The 23,203-nt window shown below is 37.7% G+C and overlaps 1 protein-coding gene across 6 annotated transcripts in view; it reads right to left on the bottom strand.

Annotated features, from left to right (window-relative positions):
- TLK1 (tousled like kinase 1) overlaps window positions 1-23,203 on the bottom strand; it is a 72,811-nt gene that overhangs the window by 33,708 nt on the left and 15,900 nt on the right. For 5 of the 6 annotated variants that reach the window (XM_074595426.1, XM_074595424.1, XM_074595425.1 and 2 more), the window contains exons 2-4: window positions 9,633-9,751; window positions 5,740-5,811; window positions 61-136 (exon numbers count right to left, since the gene is read on the bottom strand). In XM_074595426.1, the coding sequence (XP_074451527.1) occupies window positions 61-136; window positions 5,740-5,811; window positions 9,633-9,746 (262 nt within the window). In that variant the 5' untranslated portion in view covers window positions 9,747-9,751. Of the gene's footprint in view, window positions 1-60; window positions 137-5,739; window positions 5,812-9,632; window positions 9,752-16,551; window positions 16,571-23,203 lie in introns of those variants that run through there. The other variant, XM_074595427.1, reaches the window with a different exon arrangement.

The following is a 23,203-nucleotide window of genomic DNA, read 5'->3' as shown; positions in this document are numbered from 1 at the left end:
GCATTATAATTTGATTAAATACATGCAATAACTATCTAATTCATTTACATTTTAGTTTACCTTGGCTGCTTTCACTCTGAGTGTCTGCTTTTCTTTTTCTTCCTCTGGAAGGTTCTGACTGTTTCTTCTCTGGAGTCTACAAACAACAAAAAGAACATGATCCAACAGCAGCTCTATTTATTATTGCTATATTATTGTGAAATAATTTTAAATCCTCATTCATAAAACATGATTTCACAATTCAGCAGGGATGTAATTTCAGATCGTAGTTAAAGTAGATAATATGATCCTTGGTCAATCAGATAAATACAAGCTAGAAAAGATATTTAAGAAAGTGAGAAATAATTCTTAAATAATTTCCCAAAAGGCAATTCTACATATTAATTGTTAAGCAATTATACCTTTTCATCCATTCTGGGGTTTATGAACACCCTATTTGGTTTCACTTACGGCTACTTTTTACCAGGATCATCATTATATAGTTGTGGGTGTTTTAAAAGCTTAATACCTTGTGAAATAAGCCGATTCTCGATGGTGTTTTCTGCACATTGCCACAGTATAAACATGAAAGTTCTAATGCTTCAATAGGAAGCCAATAGTGTTATGCATTTTTGGAAGTGCAGAAGTAATCTCCAAATTAATACAAACTGTAGATTTCTAGAATCTGCTTAGGATTTAAGAAAAAAAAAAAAAGAGCAATTGCTCAAAATGGGAATATTTGAGTATCTATCCACTTGGAAAGTATCGTCATCCCCACCCCATTATATTTGTATCTCAAGGAAGTCAAAGAAAAACATCAATGATAAGTGAAAAAACCCACAGATCTGTTAAAAATTTATTCCAGAAATATTATATATAGTTGCCTAGAAACTACAATCAGCATGTACAACACAGATAACAAGAGCGAGCTGTGATCAGAAGCATCTCTAAATTATATTTGCTTTCCCTTGATCTGAGGATTCAGACCAGTTAGTCTCCCCAGTGTAAGTTAAATTCTACAAGCTGCTTTGGTTCGAGGCAAAGATTCTGCAGCTTTGTGTGTATTCAGCCCCCAAGCAGCCTCATACCAGTAACTGGAGAAAGCACAGAAGCCATTACATGAACTCTGTCTTACAATTAAGAATCGATAGCCCCTAATATATCAGACTAAATTTGAGATCAGTCATAAGATGCTTCATTTTTTTAAGTGATACCATCATTTTATCATTTCACTGTATTTGTCACTTTGTGCTCCAAGTATTCCTTCTCAACACAGCAAACGATATCAAAATTCAAACTTCAACCCATCACTGGAAGCATTTCAAATATGTTTCAGTTCCAAAATCTTCACATGGGTATCTTCAAATATAAATTTACTACAAATATTCTAAAATAACTATTTTGGCAAAGAACCACTTAAGTTACCTGTGATCCACAGAAAATTATCAGTCTATAAAAGAAGAGTCAGGACAAGAAAGGTCTTCCTTATCTATACCAAGTATTTTTTAGAAGCTTCAGCTCTGTGGATAGCTTCATAAAAACGTTACGAATGTTGTATTATCAGGCTACAAATGAAGTTCAAATTACATACATTTTATTTTAAATAAACTATCCCAACCAAAATCTGCATGTTTTACAGTGCTATCGTACATTAGCAAACTCTACAACACAGACTCCTGGAGATTAAGTTATCTTAAGACCATATGATCCTAAAAGCAGAAAGCATAGCTTAGAAATATTACTTTAATAATTTGCAATTACTGCCAGGTAAATAGGTAACATTAAGTTATCTTTCCACAAAACTGAATTGAAACGATTTAACCCAGCATTTTCATGTTATTCTTATTTCCCAGCTTTCAATTCTGCAGTTATCATTCTAACACAGTGTTACCTGCCATGCCCAGCAAAAAAAAGTTATTTAAAAGCTAATTAATGACTAAACATTTAAGATTTCCCCCACCAACTGCAGTGACTGATGTCTTGTATTTAAAAGCCAGATATTTAAAGAGGTTTATAGTTTTAAAACTGAAACTCAAATAATTCATAAATGTCTATTTTCTTAAGCTCTTCTGATTTCTTTCAGTGTTTAATTTAACCTTGCAGACTAAGAAGTATTAGCACACTAACGAGGTTATTAATGAGGTTACCCAACAAGGTCATGTTCACCTTTTCTAAGTACAAAATTCACATGGTAATGTACAGCATACATCAATCACTAGAAAATGTTCTCCAAAATCCTTTCTAATGAATGGAATCATACGAATTACAAGAAAGTGAAGACTAATGGGGCTGAGGAGTATCTTCCTGGTAAATGAAGAGTGAAGCTGCTTTCAGGCACTTCAGAAGGATTTACGTATAGCCAAGATTTAGATTAAAATCCCACTATTTCATAAGAAAGACAAAATAGTTTTGAAGCTATCCTAAGTTATCGATTGTAAAGCTATGTTAAAGTTATCCACAGCTTGGCACATTCTCAGAGCCTCGGACATCACAGTCTTGATCCCAGTTGACCCCTCAATTTTAATGTGCTTCCCCTGAGCCTTCTCTTCACATTTATAGTTTTAAATCTTAGCTTTTCACGTCCTCTTTTAAAAAAATAAACATTTCTAAGTACCAATTCTCAACTAGTTAATCTCCTTTAAAAAATACCCAGAAAAGTAATTTTATATACTTTATGTACAGTTAAATATTTTCTACCATTATTGTAGAACTAGTAACTATATAACTCAGGAAGTTATTTTTGTAGGGGGGGGAAAACAAAATCACGTGTAATAAAATAAAAGTTTTTATTTTTTTTGTCTCTCAACACTTAGATCTCCAGTATGCTTAACAGTAATGATTTTTTTGTTAATATTTTTCATATGCATCATGAATGAGTTGATAGTTTTCCATAATTATTTTTTTCTAAATCCTACCCTCCCCCCAAAGCTTTACAACTACAGCAAACAAATACAGCAGTGCTGTTCTCCTCCGCAACACATTATAAATTCCAATTAGATCAAACCTTTAGTTACTTCTGAAATTACATTTATAATGAGGGTTCTGTATTACTGGGAACCGCAGCAACTAACCAGCTACGAGCAAGCAGAACAAAACATTTAAATTACTAATCAAACTGGACTAATCAAGCCTCAGACAAAGCTGTCCTCCTTTAAAGAACTCATTATTTACAGAGAACAGAAAATACTAGTTATAAATAAAATAATGCATTTGTAACCAAAACAAGGAGGGAGCAATCTACTTTAATGAGGAATGGCAGGGAAGGCCAAAATATTGGAAAAGAAGCACTTGTTCACAACCCGAGATAGCCAATTTAGGATTTATCTTAACTACAAGTAGCTAATACACACTCAAATTAAGATCTACGTACCACAGCAACAAAGCATTTAATAAAACAAAAATAATGTATACACTTAAAAAGAAACTGGAATATAGCTCTGGATATTAACATCCAGCTATTGTTTATTGCTCACAATTCTGAACTGAATCCAGAATAAAGCCTGGTTTCAAGTTGTTTTGCAGATCAAAGTTTACCTCTGAAGTATCTCAATTAAAACTAGTATTCAGATGAATTACCCCTCTTCATACATCCATCAGATTGAAAAAAAGAAAAGACTACAGTTCTAATAGTTGTATTTTCTACAATCCCGTGTGCAAAAAGTAAAAGAAAAATAAAAAATTGCACCAGAAAACCAAAAAAGGGTGTGGGAAGCCTGCTTTGTTTTGAAAACTAAGTGTGACTTACTTTCTTTTAATGTGCCTCTTAGTGATGAAAGCACATAATGATGCCATGAATGTACCATCGCAATGTGATCAGAAACTGACATTCTTGCTAGAAATTAATTTCAACAATTCTGAGATTTGCATTTCTACTTTTTTTTCCCTCCCAAAATCTATTGTAATACAACGGTTTTCTCTCAACATCAAATCATGGCACTGCTTTCCCTATAAGTCTTTGTATTTCTACACAACCACCCACAAGAGTAATTCCCTACTGCTATGAAACCTTCGTTGTCACACCATTAAAAAAAAAAATCCCACAAAAAAATCCCGCAACCTGTTTGCAGTATTAAGAACTAAAGTGTACTTTTAGTAGGATTACAGCATATAAGTAACCAGATGTTATTTTAAGAACAAAACTCTACAAACTTATTAACATATTTGGTATCACAATTATAATTTAATTTAAGTGAATACAACTGACAACTTCTGAAAATGGGTCAAGAAATCGTATTTCATTATTCAATGTCATTACGACTCATCTTTCAGAAAACACAGAAGAAACCTGGAGGACTGTGCACTGGAGATCTGTGCAGGGACTTTTAACAAAAAAAAAAAAACAACCAACAAACTCTATTTCTATTTCAGAATCCAAGTTTTAGAATACTTTTAAAAAAAAATAATAAATTATCCCTACCCAGAAGCATGGCTTGAGGTTAAAACACTATGCAGAGACTGAAGATATGGGCCGAACTTTCAAATGTACATGCCTTGGGAAAACCTTGCTTCTGTATTTCATGTATACCACTGTAAAATAACATTTTTCTATACCAAAAAGTCATGACATGTATAGTCAATGTTCTGAGATCACTCGACTATTCACAGACAAGGAATTGCAATAATGCATCATAACCTTCAGGGTACTGCAGCACATTTCCATTCCTAACCTACATGAGAACTGCATCACTGCAACGCTGCTCAAAGTATTTCTAGGAAAAGTCACGAAGAAAAACAACAGGCAGACAGATTCCTCTGGTAAAGAAAACAATCCATATACAACTGAAAGGAAAATTCAGATGGGAAAGGCAAGTGGGAAAAAAAACCCAACAGAGCAGAGCCTTTTTCAAATAGGAAAACATGAAATCACACACAGAGAACTTTTATTTATAAGGTATCAGTCTTGGGAACCAACTAAATTCACTTGCTGGTCTGCCCAGTATAAAAGCAAACATCAGTGTCTCAGTGACTGATTGAACGAACAATTGGGCCCCAAATAAAGATTTAACATGTGAAAATAACATTGAAAGCACATTCCAAACAACTCTCCCTCCAGCATGACACATACTCAAACAGGGGTCCAGCCTGGGCTAGAAACACACTCTTGCTTACAACGGGTATAATCTTATCGATGCAATCAGTGACGTACACAGGCAAAACTGTGAGAGGGCCTCAGCGACCCCAAAACACGTAAATTTAAGAGCTGCATTAGTGCAACTATATCAGTACTGGTCACTAAGAGGAAAATCATCTACTCCAAGGGAAGTCTGCACTCTTACACTAAAACCTAGTAATACAAATCCTTTTTTGGGTTATGAAGTGCTAGTAGGTAAGAAAACACACAGTGACAACTGCAGGTTTTACAAATGCAGATACTACTGCCTGACCTTGGAGTAAATCCATATTTTTAGAGAAAATACAGCAAACTAGTTTCTAGAGTATTTTCAAGGATGCAGCCAATGACTAGTCAAAGTTTATCTGTGCTGACGAAAATCTTTTTATTTATTAAACAAAAAACTGCAGCTCCAAAAGCTGTAGCAGAAGTTTCATGACCAAAAATTCAAAGAAACTTTTATGAAGTCATGTCTCCTCCTCCAAGAGACAGTATCTTTTAGTAATGTATGCTTTTTCCTATCCAGCTGTGTATTTTGCATTTTAATTCAAAAGCTTCTACAAAAAATAAGGCATCAAAATGGAATATAAAATTATGACTTGTTAGCATCAAAATTTTGCGGTAATAATGAATCTGCCCCGTATACTTACCTCTGATTCTTTATCACTTAAAGATCCCAAGCTTCCGAAACTGTGATTTGAACTTTCGTTATTTGTTGAGGCCTACCAAGACAAATAAAATACTAAATATTATATACAGATTTAGAAGACAGCTAATTCGCTATTATCACTCACAGTTGTAACAAGCAACAGTAATAAAATTTCATGCTTGAAAGGAAAAATTGATTAACTATAGAGCACTTGTGACCACTTATGACAGGTGGATGATCTTTTGACAGGGCACAGTAAATTCTGTATTTCGATTGCTTTTAAGCCAAGTAAAACCCTAGAACATTCAAAAATGTTTCAGTCTTATTTGGGAATAGCAAAGAATCCAATGAAAAACCCTACCAATCGATTCTACAGAATGGGCTTAAAAAGCTGATATTGCTGGAAGTGGTGGAGACTACTAAAAATGTTCATTTTTCAAAGAAAAAGAAGGTTTAGTTTTCCCCAAGACGGATACTAGGCTATTGCAGAGATTATTTTTTTAAAAATACATTCAACAACAGAAGATTACAACCTATTGACATATTACTCTACATTCTTAAAACAAACCATTTTCCCCAAAGTAACAAGTTCAGACCAGTGGGGGTGGGGGGGAGAGAAAAACTGAAATACTGTCAAGTTACAATATTTATTTAGAAATTTTCTAAGGCTGATTTATTCAGAGATCTTTTGAACACAGAATGGCAACATGGACATTTTATTGAAAGAGTCTGTTCCACGTTCACTGAATAAAAAATGCCAACATCAGCTGAGCTTCTTTTTATTAAAAGAAAAAAAAAAATCTTATACCGCTGGTTTATTCTTTTCCATATAGGAAGGCAGAACAAATACTTTGAAGTGAAACAACAACTCGTTTCAAGGCAAACACTCAGCTTGCTTCAAAGAGTTAAATTCCAGCCCTACATCCGTTTGCAGGACAATACTGATCTGTGACATCTTCTGAATAACCAGATCATCTCTGAATTAAAATTTCTGGAGAAATGTTAACTAAACCCACAAAATTTCCATGTGTTCCCCCCCCCCCGGCAGTCTTTAGTATAGAAATGACTATATGTAGTTCTTCTTTGCGACATCTCAGCATCTGCACATCGGAATCAGCCAAGACAATAACCTCCATAACCTATATTCCTATTTCCACCCTTGCTTACTGAAAATGCTTGAAGATGATGTGCTTTTTTTTCCTCAACAATTCCCAAAACTCTTCATCAAAACAGTAGATAAGGGTAGGCTTTCAAAACAGTAGTCTCAATAAATAAGTGTCCATCTCAATTTAATTACTAGAAGAATAATGACCTAGAATGCTTCCAAAAATAACCAGCAAGTGCAGCTGCAACCTCTGTATTGTCTTGCTCGGTTAGGAAAAGGAGAATTTGGTATGTGTGGACTTGGGTATGTAGACAGAGAGGAAGTTTTTTCATGTTTGCCTTCAAAGTGAAAGCAGATCAATGAAGATCATATTTATACATCATATTTTCCCAGTTACCTCTGCACATCAGATCAAAAAGGTTTTATCAGGTTTTTTAATAAAAATCAGATAAGCCTCTCTCAACATGCCCCACCAAGACTAAAGGCTCTATTAAAAACAAAACAAAACCAACATATTCCGAACACAGCCCAGATGAGTTACTACCCTTCATGTTATCTGCTTGGGTACACTGAATGGTCAAAAATAAAAGAAATATAAACAAAACTGATATAATTGCCACTTTACTGACCGTGGGATAAATCACAGGACTAGATATTGGTATTCCCCTCTACCTCCCTAATCCAAATAAAAAGTAAGCTGGAAAAGAAGAGATATTGCACTGTATACTGGAGATCAGTTGTGGAATATTTCTGGTCAAAGGTAAGAACAACAGTGTCGTAGGTGAGGATCTGCATCAAACAGAAGACAGTGGCAGTAGTACTTCTGCAAACAATTATCAAAGCATTTAGTAGTATTAAAAAACAAAACAAAACACTTTATCCAGCTATCCATTTGGAAACAAACTGGATGAGATACAATTTTCTGTTTAAACAGATCTTGGAATGTGGCAGGGACAAGAAATTTATGTTTTACATGGTAGAGTGAAAAAGAAAATTAAGTCTTTTAAATCTCTTTTTTTTTCTGGCTAATTTGGATGAACAAACTGAGAACCTGGAAGTGGAATGTAATTTGGCTAAAAGCGAAATCAGCTGAACAACAGACAACAAAAAAAGACTTGAACAGATTTATGGAAATGGTAAGCAGTGACTCACAAGGGACCAAAGTTTAAAGAAAAAGAACCCCAAGAAACCCGATAATTACTTTTAAAGAAAATATATTACACACATAGCAGTAGACAGATTCTGAGAAAGAAAGAATGCCAATAAGGCAAGGGACCAACACAGCTGTATCAAAAACTAACAGAAGGGTTTACAAATACACTAAAAGTTAAATGAAGCTAGAAGTCTAGTAATGAAAAAGGACAAACAGTCACTTGAATTATGAGCAATTACCTGAGCAATTATAATAAGCTAATAAATTAGGGGATTAAGTACTACTAGAGAACCCAAGGAAGAAAGAAACAAAGGTGGGCCAGAATGACCAGGCTTGTCTCTACCTAACTTTAATCATAAGACACGGTAAGTATACGTTTTTGCAGTCATAATTAGAAGGCAATTAAATAAAAAGAGAAAACAAGAGTGCATCAACCACACTGTGTCAACCCAACCTGATTCCTTCCCCTGACCATTTAACTCACTTCTTGGTTAAGATGGTAGTAACAAAAGTGATATGTCACCTGTTTTACAGCTTTGTGATAGTTACCTTCACGTCACTCTCAAAAACAAATTAAGATTATATGATGCAAGATCACTATGCACTGATTTCAATTCTTTATAGTTTCTTGATAGTCATCACTACATCACATATCTCCAGAAATTTCATCAGTGTCTGCTATCAGATAGTATTTTGTTCTGTAATCTAGACTGGTAATTAAAATGTGGAACAGGAAGTCAAAAATACTAACCAAGTTTGTGTAGAATGCTTAAAATATGAGGACACTGCAAACACTTTGGAAACAGAATTCAAAAGTACTTTGGTCATGGGGGAAATCTGCCCGAAGAATTAGTATTATATCTTTTTAACATCAGTTTATTAAGTACTACACTTGGTGAAGAACATTCAAGGTGCACAAATACAAAATGGAGTACCTCTGGCTAGGTCATAGCATTGCAGAAACCAGTCTTGGAAGTTGAAGCTAGTAACTTGAACAGAATTAGTAATAACGGAAAATTTATTTTGCAGATGTATCAACTGAAGGGTAATATATGATGTATGGAAGGTAATTAAGCCTCACTACTCAAAGTTCATCAGGTTTTTCCCTCAAGTGTTGCATCCTGGTTTGTATACTACTGGACAGACTGCAGAAAGTCTACAACAGAAGTAGGTAAAATTGATAGGTCTTGGAAAGTTGAAGGAATTTGGCTTTGTTAATCTAGATATATTAGTCTTTAAACAAGTTTAATCTTAAAAAACAGAGGCTGCACCGGACTCCCTGTGTCTATTTCAAGCCAAGCTGTAGGTACCTGGCCATCAGCAGAACGGACAACTCCACTTAAATACTGGGAAAACCTTCCATCCCTGGTCATATGTGCACTAGAGCAGAACCACAAAAGAGCCTCTATAAGCCCATTCTTTGGTGTTACTAAGAACAATTCAATGTCCATGTCATAGGTTCAGGATAAACAATTCTATCTCAAATCAAAACAACAGACTAACGAGGATTTTCCTGAGCCTCTTCCAACCCAGTACTTTTGCAATTAAATCACATGGGCAATATAGAAGGGAGACAGCGTGAGATAAATTAGTGTTTCAAAGATGGCAGATCTGGATGACTGCTCTTAGAACTTACTTTAGCTCCAACACTGCAACTTCCAGTACTCCCAGTGCTGCCACTTACTACTCCTGTAAATCTTGCCTCTAACAATTCTTGTCTTCTTGGGTCCAGGCTATGAAGCTCATCCATTGCTCCTAAAAAACATAAATAAATTCATTATATTCCCTAATATTTGCAGTGGAATATTTTAAAGACAAGCCAAACATACCACTGGCCTATGCAAAGAAAGGATTTATACCCTCCACTTGACAATAATTCACCATCTGTTATTTAATAATGAATGCACTCAACGAATTCCAGAAATTTTGGGGAAAGTTCTATGTATCAGAACAGCCTTGTCAATTTTGGTGAAAGCCAGAACCTGTTAGAGGCGTGTAAGAGACACAGAGTCTGCAGCGTGCGATATGCCAACCAGGCAATTATTTATAGATTAAAAACTAGCTGACAGAAGCAAAACACTTTCCAGCATAAAACCTCCCAATTCTGCTATCTCCTTGTTTTCCATATTATTTAAATAATTTTGGCTATCGACGTACCAATCTCCAAGACCACTAAGTAAGAATCATAGGAAAAAAAGGAAAATGAGAAGGTAGACCTCAGTCCCCAACATGCGCAAGGGAAGGCAGGGTTATAGGGAGGTTGGAGGGGCAGAGAAGGGAGGAGTGGGATCAGCAACACCGAACGAACCAAGAGTAGGAGCGATCCGTGCACAGATGGTGCCTCCAACAGAGCCCTGCTCAACGGGGTAAAGCGGCGCCGCTGGCGTCGGCAGGGAAAGTAAGGTGGAAGGAAATGGAGGAACAAAAGGAGTTTCTGATGAGCTCAGCCTACACGAGTAGGCTGCAACATGATGTGCAGCTTTCTAATTTGTATTTAAATCACTCACGGCTGCTTAATGAGTCTGAAAGATGATCTAGACAAACAGTCTTCCGTATTTACACAAACTGCATTCTTTGTTTTTATCTTTTCAACTACTTGAACATTCAGTTTATCTTCAATTGGAAGCATTTAAGTTGCTTTATTTTAAACAAGATATTTAATGCCAAAGTCTTCATAAACTACTTTAATAGCATATTCCTCAAGTACCATATAAAGTGATACAGCCTCATTTTTTTCAGCTAAGACACAACTTAAAAAATTTTTGCTTTTCAGTCCCGCAGGACAACACAGCAGTTCAGAAAGGTCTGCATGCAATAACTATGTATATTCAAATGGTGCTATGCGCAAAAGCTTTCAGAATTCCTTTTTCATGAAAACTACAGTTTGCAAAGTTTAAGTGCTCTTATGAACTTCTACCCATCAGCTAAGCATCCTGACAACTAAGGCACCAGCATAGCTTTCCTCACCGTTAGAAAGACACAAGACACTTTCTTATGTGGCGCTCGGGTATCTCACAGATCTTTAACATTCCAGAACTAGACAGACCTTTCTGTACCACACATTTTGGCCACTCCTGGTCACGCAGCTAACCTTCCAGGTAGGGAAAGAGCCAAATGGCCCTGCTAATTCAAGTTGCCCTTGTTCCCGCAGGAAGGCAGGTGACAGCGAGTGTGGTGTCAGTGCTCCTTTACTGCAGAGCCCGGTTCCCAGACTTCCTCCGATGGAAAAAAAACATACCAAGAGAAAAATGTCCGAGCAGGAGACGTATTGTTGGCAGAGCCTTCTTTTGAAAAATCAAACGGCAAGCAGCAGGTTGAGCATTACCGCATTTTGTTTCTGGAGGTGGGGGAGTTTACCCAAACACAGCCACGTACGGAGGTGGAGGTCTCTCTTCCAGCAATGCAGAGGAATTACCCAGTTTGAAACTGCAGCTGGCTTATTATCAGCCGTTGTAATGCCGCTCCTAAACTTGCCTAGTGAAAATTCCTCCAAATCCTACATATTTTAGGCTGTAAGCTCTCTGGGGTAAAGACTGTTTTACTACATATATGCACAGTGTGGAACAATCAGGAATCCTCTTTAAACTCTTGCTTCCTAAAATGTGTTTGGGTATGCTTCCGAGAGTTTCAAAACCGAACTGTATGCTTCTCATACGCACAAAAAATATTTCTGACATTTACACATTGTGCAATAAGGCTTTTAAAAAAAAAAAAAGCGCTGATGTGTACAGTATACCTTTCCTGGTATACATGTAATCTATACCTTAATGGAAAGTATTGCTCTGGAAAAGCGTAAGAAACTAATAACATCGGATTTGTCAGGCAAGTTTAAATGATTATTCTTTTGCTTCATAACAGTAAAAGTGTTTAAGTGTATGTCACTGAAATAGCCAATTTTAATTCGCCAAAGTGACCCATTTAATGAAGCAGGACTAGCAATATTTTGTTTCACTAGCCTACTTGATAGTCACCGCCCACAAATGTTCAGAGCTTACTTAAAATTACTGACATAATTCTAGCAATTACAAACCATGCGTATATTACAGAAATAGATACTACCGTACCCTATATTGTTTATTTTATGAAATATGGGAAAGCAATAATCACTGTGGATAGCTGAGGCTCATTCGAAGTGCTGCAGGGTGAAATTGCTACTGCAGGTCTCAGGTACTGTATGTGGATAGCAATGCACTGAACAGATCAGCGCCCCGGCTTACCTTACCAGGCCAAATTTAGCAGGTAGAGGGGTAGTCCACAGCACAGATGAAATACAACCCTTGGGGTTTTTTTCTGCTCAGATTTTAGAGCCTACACACACTAATGAATGCACTCTATTCTCTTCATTATTTCTGATGGAGTGGTTTTTCTGTCATAATGTTTGGGAGTTTTGTTTTGTTTTTTTTGTTATTGTTGTTAAATACCCAGAACCAAGAAGCAACAGACACTCTACCATCCTTGAGATCTGAAGGACAAGACAGAAAAGGTGGATTCAAATCTTCTTTCAACACAGAGCAAATCCTAGGAAGAGCTATTAAACTGCCTTCCTCATTCATGCTGTAATTTAAAATACACCATTCAACTCCCAGACACACAGCTGTTTTTCCAAGAACATGCAGTTCTGTACAATCCTTCCGTTCTCAGCATAAGTTACCTACTTTTAAAGGTACTTCATGTAAGGGACAAAAAATGTAATTTTTTTAAACACCAGACTTTATAAATTCTCCTGGTCACAGAACACTTGCCCACCAGATTGACCTAACTTACAGTTTTGAAAATATACTCAGACTTCTTGCTTGAACTAACTTCATTCCTACCCCTGAAAGCCATCTCACTAACTCAAAGGACACGCAATCACGTTACACAAGTACTTAAAAACACATTTACAGTGACGCTAAATGAAAGACTGGCATTGCTACCACCCACTGCCGTTCAAACTTCTACTATCTTATGAAGAGAACAACTGGAAGATTACCCAAAACTTACAGAAGAGCCCTAAAAAACTACTTTTCTTGATTTCTTGTAACCACTACAGATTTTGGAATGCTTCTTCTAGTAATTTTTTTAAAAAGTTACCAACACTACCTAGCTGTTGTATTTTTTGGGAGTGGCAGTATCTTCCATATTAATTCACCTTTCAGAACCATATATAGCCTCTCCTCTAAAAACTAATATAAAATATACAGATTTCTTATCCTGAAAAGGACACTTTTTGTCAGAACTCTTTTGAAAAGAACTCCAAACTTCTCTGAGAATTTGCTAAGCAATGGGTTATGTCAAAAGTCAAAGTTATAAATTCAGAGAAGCATTTCAGAAGTTTTTTCATGGCATTCGGTACAATAAATTATAGCATATTCTACCTTAGCAAGACAAAGATGTAAGGAATCAGAGGATTTTCCATCGCAGTTTGAATTTTTCAGAACTGGTGACCAGAAAATAATAAAGTGCAACTACACTTGTACCCCAAGGACCCACACCTCCAAACAGCAAATATTGGCAAAAGATCCAGTTATTTCACCAAATGCTTGCTCATACCTCAGTAAAATTCACATTTTAGGAACAAAAGTTCAGCAGAGAGTTGTAACTGCAAGTCTTCACCTCCTAAAACTGGATCTTTTGGGATACACACGCACCGCGATCTCTATCTCAAACACTGCTAGACTACAGAGCAGCGTCACAGACTCAAACACAAAGGCTTGACAGATCAGACATGTTTTTCTTTTCCACTAAATATGGAATCAAGCTCCAAGACTCCATCTTTATCTTCAACTCTCTTATTACCCTGAATGGACTCTTGTTATCCGGCAGTCAATTACAGCTTCAAGACGAAGAAAGATCAACAGCTTCACACATTGTCAGCTTTCTACAATGAAGATAAAGTTCATTATGCAGAAGCCAGATTCTTCTTAAAACAACCCTCCAGATTAGACTGAGGCCCCCTTCTCCTGAATTCAAGGCCAGCACAAACCACCCTTCACTTAAGTGAAAGGCATAATGGTTGGGTCTGGTTTCTTTAACAGACTTTATGCATATAGCTTTTAACGCCACAGCAAAATACTTCAACACGGAGACCTATCTATTGAAGGGAAGACGACAGTTCAACAATAGCCCAAATGTAAATCAAATTTCCTGATGTGCTCCTAGTAGGCACTCAGATTTTATGGTAACACACATGGTATGAGAATTATGTCCAACACATTTTTAGGAACACTTCACAGTAACATTGATAATATTACCATCACGTAGTCTCTTCATTGACAGTAGCATCCTTTAGATAGTAAATCTAACTAATATCCACCTAAAAGGGTGCCAGGAGGGGGAAAAGAAAGGGGCGGGGGGAGGGGAAGGTGTATACATATCAAATGGCAAGAAAAGCAGCCTGGAAAGCAGCTTCCGCCCCCCCCCCCAAATAAATAAAAATTCCTTTAAAGGTATCAAACAATCTTTGAAGTTACAAACACCAGACTTTAAGCATGGTAACCATTCCAAGTATAGAAACCACTGTGCAACAGCATTACAATCCAATCCCTAAAGCCCTTAAGTAACTGTTTATTTCAATCTGAAATATCCTAAATATGCATTTATCCCATTATGTTGACGCTCTAATAATTTAACTTCATAACAATTGAGTATGACAGCTCTTGTCATTCTAGAATACATGTGTACCAGCGGATAAAAAGAAAGCTTTAAAATATCAAATGCAAAACAGACTACAGAAAATTACTAAAAATCCAGATTTTAAAATCCTTGAGCAGTCTCAAAAAAAAAAAAAAAAAACCAAAAAAAACCCCAAAAAACCACCACACTCACAGAACTACTTTTCTTCTTTCACCAACATGAAGATGCATCTTGTCTCTGCATCCACGTGTACCATGGACTTTCTTTTAAGTGAGCTACTCTCTTCTCTCATTTGGAAAAAAAAAAAACAAAAAAAAACAACAAACCAAAAATCAAACCATGCACTCAACTTTATTCTTCTCTCTTATCTTTCTGAAACTCTGGACTTTCCTTATTGCAGAACCAACCAAAGACTTTTTCATTCTCCACAAAAATAAGGTATTGAAGCTAACAATTCTGCCTTCAAGAAAACAAACTATTTGGTAACAAACTATTTTGTAGTTAGGTAAATGCTGGCAAGTCATCATCATGCTGATCAAGGTCCCTTCCTATTAATAGTAAAACTTTATTGCAGCTTATGCTTTATATATGCTTCAGCACCTTATAAAGTCAATGGGGAATAAAGCAACCCAGAACAAGTTGTCAGTGAAGGGAACATACAGAGCTCTAAAATACAAGTCTAATCAAGTAAAAAAGCTTGGCAAACCAAAATAGAGTAAGACATAAAAATGTACGGAGTTAATGTAAATTTCTTGATTTTTAAATTGGAAACAATGACACCTGTTCCATTTAAAATAGAACATTGGGCTGTATGATTGAGAAATAAATCCAAAAATACCCACAAAGTTGACCTGTATTGCTAAACCATGTGTTGAACAGTCTTTCTTTCACAGCATGTTTTGGGGAATAACAGAAAACAGAACTGGAAATAGCCTCGTAAACTACTGATGTGCTAAGAAAACAAGTTGAGATGCTAGTACGATAGCATAAAGCCAAGCAGCAGTAATTCGAGGAGTTCAATTCCAAGATAACAACAAAAACACAGCCCGCCCTCAGCAGAAGGCTTTGAAGCGCATCACGATCCCACATGAATCACAGTCCCGAGGCCACAGTCATCCAGCACTGCAGCCTCACCGGTCAAGAAGGTTCCACTCAACCTAAATCAGCAGTCAGTAGGGTGGACAGCAAGATGCACTCTCTGAGACTTAAAATGAAACAAACAAATAAAATCCCAGAGCTATATTTACCTCCTAACAATAGCTACATAACCAAAGCCTGGAGGACACAGTTTACCAAGACCCCAGGGTTCCAGCTCTTCCAAAATATTTAACAATTTAACAACAGAGTAACAACAAACAGCTACAGATTATGCATGACAAAGTTTAACCTGGAAATTTAGAAATGGTTATAACAACTGGGTTTTCAGTCAAGAGGACTAACTTCTTTTACAGGGAAGTTACAGCTACTATAACCTCCAAACAATAGATGACATGAAAGAGTACAGGGTACCACATTAGAGTTTAAAACCTTCACTGTAGCTTAAGCCAAACAGCAGAAGCACATGCAATAGAAAAGGGGGAAAATACATCCTGGTGTTCAAGTGAAAGCAGCTGTCCAAAAAGATCTTAAATGATAAGAAATTCCTAATGAGACACACACTTATCTAAGCCCAGGGTGAGTAAAGCACAGAATCCATTTAATTCATCAAGAGTATTTTCAAACACACAGTGAAAAATGCAACATTTCTCAATCCTGGAGCCAGTAACACTGAGGCACACAACACAGAAAAGAAGTATAAAAGTAATATTTCTCACTGAAGTTGTCCTCTCTATTTAGGCACTTCAGTCTCCTAACAAACACACACCCTATCACTGCTAAGGTGCCTAGGTGAACTTAAAATGCTTCTCTTAATAATCTGAAGAGAACTTTTCTTCAATTACCTGATCCTTTTAAAACGAGAAGACTGTGTCCAAAAGAATGGGCAAAGGGACGCGGGCAAGTGAAAGGTGACCACTGCTGATGGGAGACTGGTGGTGAAAGAAAGAAGGGAAAAAGCTGTTTAATTAGCAGGAAGACCAGTCAGGCTTTACATAAAAGCTGTGGGAGGGAAACAATATATCTGGCAAATTTTGGCCTAAAAAAGCACAACTATGGTAAATTTAACAAATCATAAGAAAAAAAAATCTTCCCTATAAACATCAGAAGACAGCAGGTTTTGACAAATATAATTTGAAAATACACTTCCAAAGTGCTTTTATAAAATTTGTGTCCACTGATTACAGCTGTACGATCATGAGATGCAAGCTTGTTAAAATACAAAAGTAGAGAAAAAAAGGTTTTTCTGATGGGGAGGAAAAAAAATCCCAAACACAACAACTTCTGGCCAATTTCCCATGAACTGAAGAGCTGACGAGGAAGAGCATGCTGGTCAGGTTGTTGGGTTACCTGGACTCTACCATTCAACATTAACTCTCCCGCTGCTGAAAAAACAGCATTCCCTGTGTCCCCCCTCTCCCCGAGATGCAGCCTATTTCTTTTTGGAAGTCTTTTTCAAAGGTTTTTTTCAAATGACCGTAGCTCACTTTTTTAAAATGCTGTTTGAAGGTTGTTTATTTCACTTTTCCCAACAGCTCAACAGTCCAGAAATTTCATCTAAAACAAAAGGAAACGTTGGTTGCTGGATAGATAAGTAATTTTCTGCAAATTATTCTGCAACAGAAATCAATTCTTTAACACTAAAAAAACCTGTAATGATCTTTAGACTTCACCTCTCTCTTTGTTGCCAGTTTTTGGATTTCAATTGTCTGGCCAACAACCTGGGAAAGAAAAGTGAATTACAGAGAAACGTGTTCCTGAGGGAACCTCTGCTAACGCCTTGAAGAAAGACTTATGAATAAATGACTTGGGCCAACTCCAGATCTGCTAGAAGACATTTGTGGGTAACAACTCTAAGAGTGTTTAATTCTCCTCGCCTTTCAGCTGGGCGCCCTGTTCTAAGGATCCCTTGGCCACTATGTGTCTCAGATGGCTGCTGTAGGCCGCAGAGGCGGAGATAATTCACAAGTTGCCTACCGATGCCTTTATTTGGCCACAAACCAACAACATATACTCATGCATGTGGGTATATGCCACAAGGATGGCAACTCAGAATGGTTCACTGAGAGCTCAGGGAGTGATTCATACAACAGAGAGGACAATAGCTCCCCAAGGGTCTGTTCTATGGTAACTGGGGCTGAACCAGGCGTGCAACTATGTCCAAGACAAGCCGGTAACGCCTCATTTCTGACGAGTCCCTCTACCAATCTTACCCCTTGGAAGTACAACTGAATTGCTTGAAAGCCATACGCAGCTCAAGAGCAACGCAGGGGCCTCCTCAAGCAAGAGAGAGCTCTCATCTCTGAGTGAGAGCGTTTTCCCTACATACTGCATATAAGTAACACCACTTTCCTTCAACACCACAGGCGACAGACCTATTGCACAGCTGTAAGCACAACCTGCTTGAGGTGCAGCACAGCACCTCAGAAAGATAAGCACTAACATAGGCAACAGAAAGACTTGAAAGAAAAAAGACAACTGAGTACCTTTAAAAATTACATCCCAAACCTAAAACCAATAATATGCATGTCTACTACAGCTTTCAAGACTGAAGTCTGTCTAACAATTAATGGCGCTGGTGGGTCTGAAAGCTACTGAAGCTTTTTTGCAATATTCACTGAAACAACATCATGCTGTGTCTAATTCCAATCCTGTTTGTTATTCAGAAAACAAGTCAACATTTAGTTTTATTTGGCATGTGAATCCTTATAACAGGTTGGGGTTTTGCCAGACTTCTCTTTATGTTAGCTCTTCCTGAAGGAATTCTTCACAATTTTCCTATCTTGCCCCAGAAATTATTATGGCATTATTTTTGCAGTGGTTTTCTCCATATTAGTGACGGGAATTGTCAAGTATAGAATAATTAATAAAGAGAAGATAATATGTAGCACAGAACATTCAACATGGCATCTACCTATCCATTTCCCAAACTTCTAATGTAACTCCACATGCACCATGTACAGGAAGAGTTAGCATAGCAAATACGACTATGAGCAACAGAACCATGACAAGGTCCTTCCTGAGTCTGTTGAATAATGTTTAGCGTGATGAACAAAGGGAAAAAGAAAAACTGAAAGAACATGCAGTACATTCCTAGTATCTCAAAAGCTATTTATCTTGGAATTGCCACCCCTCAAAAGCAGGAAGGAGGCTACATTTTGAAGATTGGTGTCACTGTATTTCCTCCTCTCTGCCACACACCTTAGACAAAAACTGAATTCAACAGATCAGTTCATGGGCAGATATCCTGGTTTGAGGTAAAACAGAACCAATTTTCTGCTTTGTAATTTTACTTTTTAGCTGGGCCTCTTCTAACTGACTGAAGTCTGAAATTAACAGTATATTGTTCAGAAACTGTTCACTCTCAGAGTGATAAGACCTGATTATACCAAGGAATGGTCTGCACAGAGGCTCTTGCTTATACTTATTGCTATAACAACCAAGGTCAGCTAACTTTGCTGCTTGCCCCGTTAGAGGGTCAGAGGCAGAGAAGTGTAGAGCGGTCCCACCTGCAGGGAGGAGCAGACGGGACAGGTGACCCAAAACCAACCAACAGGGTATTCCATCCCATCTGCATCACGCTCAGTATCAAAGCTGAGCGACCAACGGGGCAAGGCGGCTCTGGCTCGCTCTTTCTTCAATGGCCGATGTCTGAGGAGGACCCTGTCTGTTTGTCTGCCTTTGATCCTGATCCGAGCATTCCTGACTCTAGTTCCGGAATTCAGCTCCTGTCGGTCGCTGACTCCAGTCTGGGACTTTTCCTGTGTCTGCTGGTGACGCGATCGTCATCCTGGGAGCTGGATACGGTTTTGTATATATTGTATACCTTTTTCTTTAATTTTTATTATTCTATTATTATTTACTATTTTCTTATTTATTATTATTTTCATTAAAGTAGTTTAGTTCTTTCTTTTTCTAAACTCTTAAATCTCCTTATCTCTTCCTCTCACCTCTGAGGGAGGGGGGGGCATCTGTCGTTCTGATTGGCCAATCTGGCCAAAACCACGACAGCATAGTAACAGAAACCTCTGCTGTGCCCAACCGCAGAACAGTCCACTTGGAAGAAGAATACCCCACATCAAAAAATCCCTTTCCATGTCCAGTAACCTCCTTCTAGGCTCTTAAAAACAATGTTGAGTTAGGTAAGATCAGAATGTACTTCCTACGTTGAAATCCCAAACTGCAAGATCTTTCCCCATGATGAGACCCCTCCTGTATCAATCCAACAGAAAAGCCACGACAAAAAATACTGCACAGAAAACTAGCATCAGTGAATAACATCCCTTCTGGAAACGTCCTACTTAAAAAGACTTATTCTGAACTCATACAACTAAGAGCTTAAACAGTGAAAATTTTACTAAAAATAGATTTCCCGAGTTGTTGGCTACAATACCATAATCAGAATGAGCCTGACAAAGTCGTCAACGTTCTGAACATATACAAACTAGATGGCTGATATCCTGAACATGTTTGTTACAGAGAATTATATCCATTCCTTTGAAACTTGTCACTATGTACTCCCAAGCATCATATTTTCCTGCTTTCTTAAAAAACCTGGATTACTCACTTGCAGTTGTTCTCTAGATTATTCTGAACTGCCAAGAGCAATCAAAGAGCAGGTCCTGATTTGAGAGAAGGACTTTGGTGGCTTTTCAACCTCACCAACTTCCACCATTTAATAGCAAACTGGCAGAGCCAGAGTGTTTCAAAGAAACAAAGTTTGTTGACATAGTCTTCACTGACCATTTTGCACTCCTCACAGCTAAAGACAGTGATACCCGAGAACAGGTTTATCAACTGGTTAACTCTCACTGTCTGAAGTACTGCTCTAAGCATTTAGTCCATTTAGAACAAATGTATAGATACTGAAAAAAACAAATGCATCTTCAGTAAAACTCTGACAGCATCTGATTTGAACATCTGCTACAGTGACGGAATAATCCGAGATACAAAGTACTCATTTAAAGTGCTTTTAATAAAGTTTTGTTCAAGACAACTGTCAGTTTTGGCAGCAACTGGGTAGCCAACTAATACATCCTTCTGATGTTTCTTGTCATCTCTGACCACTGTAGTCTGTGCCTGCATAAACGTGATACAAGAGACTCCCATAAAGCCTTAAGCAATCACATCTAGGTTCCATGCAGCTTTCTCCTGGAAAGAGAATATTCAACACACAGTTGTAAGGTCAAAAGCAGTAACTTTTCTTTCTTCAGAGTTAAGAACAATGTTCTGGTTAAGGAAAAACTACACTAAATGCATTGCTTTATGATCATATGCTACCAAGTTAGAAGAAAGATAAGAAGAAAATATGACGGCACTCCTTTGGGTTGCTTTAGTCTACTGGAAATCCTCAGTCAATCAAAAGTTAAAAAGTCCTTGTTAGTGTCCCATAGGGCAGTATCAGTGCTGCTGTATTGCACTGCACTACTACTACGACCGACAAATAAATACACAATACACAGAGAAGTAGTTTATGCTTAGAATCCCCCTATAAGGTAAGAAAAAGCCTATTTATATTTTACAGATAGCACCTAACATCTTGGCCAAAGTTACACAAGACATCTGTGGCAGGAACACTAAAAGACTGCCTTCCTACATAGTAAACGTCTGCCTTGAACACAACATTATGTCAAGAGAGATAAAAACTAATGCAGCCTGGGCTGCACACATGCAGGTGACATGCTGCCTGCCTATCTCTACCAGCTCCCTTTTCAACTCCATGTAGAGGAATCCGCAGCAATTACTGTTGCTTCCAGACAGCTCTGTAAAAGGTAACCGAACAGAAAGGGAGAAGCAGAATTTGCCCATTTCAGCTTCGTTTGCTGCAAAACCACACGCTCCTTATCCCCTTGGGGAAGCAGCAGTGAGCAGGGAGAAGCACACTGCAAGTTCATGGGTCACTTGTTGGCGATGCTGACTAACAGGTCACAAGATAACACCCGGTTTTGTGATAACTCACAAAAAGTGCATCACACTCTGAACAAAAGCTCACCGCTTTCCATCTCCCTACCTGCTTCTATGCTGAAAAGCACTAAAAGCCTGGAGCAGTTCCGAAGAAGAAACATCTACCTAGAGAAACACCAGAAAGTACAGTAAATTTCATTTGCTGCATTCAGTTATAAGGAAAACAAACCAGGAGCTCTAAATGCTCGAGTCCACGAAATGGCTGTTCTGCAAGAATTTAAAATGGCACAGGCCTTTTGCACATGTCAAAAATAAACAGTAGTTTCTGCTATCTAAGGAAGGAGTGAAAAGGAAGTTAAAAGCAGAGGTCACCTACCGAGCAGGAAGAGCGCGACCAATGCCCCTTCCCACAGGGTTTTTGGTTCTCACCCTCACTCCTCCGAAAAAGTAAACCATGAAGGAACAAATATAAATTCTGCACCTTTTCCCCAAATAAATTTGTCTGAAAGTTACCTATAGGGTAGAAATGCAGTCCAACACCACCCCCCCAACAATGTCACAGAATAAGTGTATCTTATTTTTCTGAGTTATAATACCAGTCATTTGGTACTTGAAAGCTGTATTTGTGTCAATAGGAGCGTGTTTCAGTCGTTAATTCCCTGAACTTCCTAATCTCCTTACCTCTGTAGCTCCTACTGACATTTCTGCCCTCATGATCTTTGAAACTCCCCCAGCGCAGAAAGCCCACTGACCCTCAAGGCAAGTGTTCTGCTCCCTGGAGGACATAAACTGCTGATCACAGTACGTAACTCTTAACCTGTATTGGTTTTGCCATTACATGGCAAGGAACATGCTACAAATAAGAAATTAAACCAAAAAACCTAAGTCTTTCCAAATATATTAATCTATTTTACTCATAACATTGCGACCAACTAGAACTTCAACCCCTATATACTTACATAAGAGGCCACAGTTTAAACATCAAACATGCAAAAAAAAAAGCTTATTACACCTTTAAGATTAAACTGGGACGGTAAATTCACCTCTAAGTGTAACCACAAGACTCATGAACTATTCTGGCTTTTGAACTACACCATTTTAGGGGAAAAAAAGGTATTAACCTCTAATAACACCGTCAGTTTCCTCCTTTCAAAATACTTGCATGGCGCACACAGAATAGAAAATACTAAGAATTGAAACAAAAATAAAATTTGCATTGAGAGATTCAGACTGCAGCTTCGTGAGAAACCACCACACCAGCAGGCAGCTCACCCAACGGGGAACCTGTGAGATGGCTCACCATTTTTCTCTTGTAGGCACCCTGTCCAGAGGCCAGGTGTTGCTCAAAGAATCAGGCAACTAGATACTGTTCCTTAGGTTTTTGTGGGTTTTCTTTCTTTTTTTTTTTAAGGACACAACTCGACCAGCAGCCTCTGAATCCAAGCTCCACTGAACAGGGGAAGAAATTAATTTTGTCAATGTCCATCTAGGGAGAAGCCTCTCTGAATACAGCTCTAAATATACAAATCACACACACACAAAGCTGACACGTTAATGACTACACCTACATTTTCTTAGGACCTTGAAGCATTG

Source organism: Larus michahellis, chromosome 7 (genome assembly GCF_964199755.1).
Source record: "Larus michahellis chromosome 7, bLarMic1.1, whole genome shotgun sequence".
NCBI classification, from domain to species: Eukaryota; Metazoa; Chordata; class Aves; order Charadriiformes; family Laridae; genus Larus; species Larus michahellis.
Note: the sequence above shows the minus strand (reverse complement) of the source record. Positions and strands in the feature narration are given on the sequence as shown.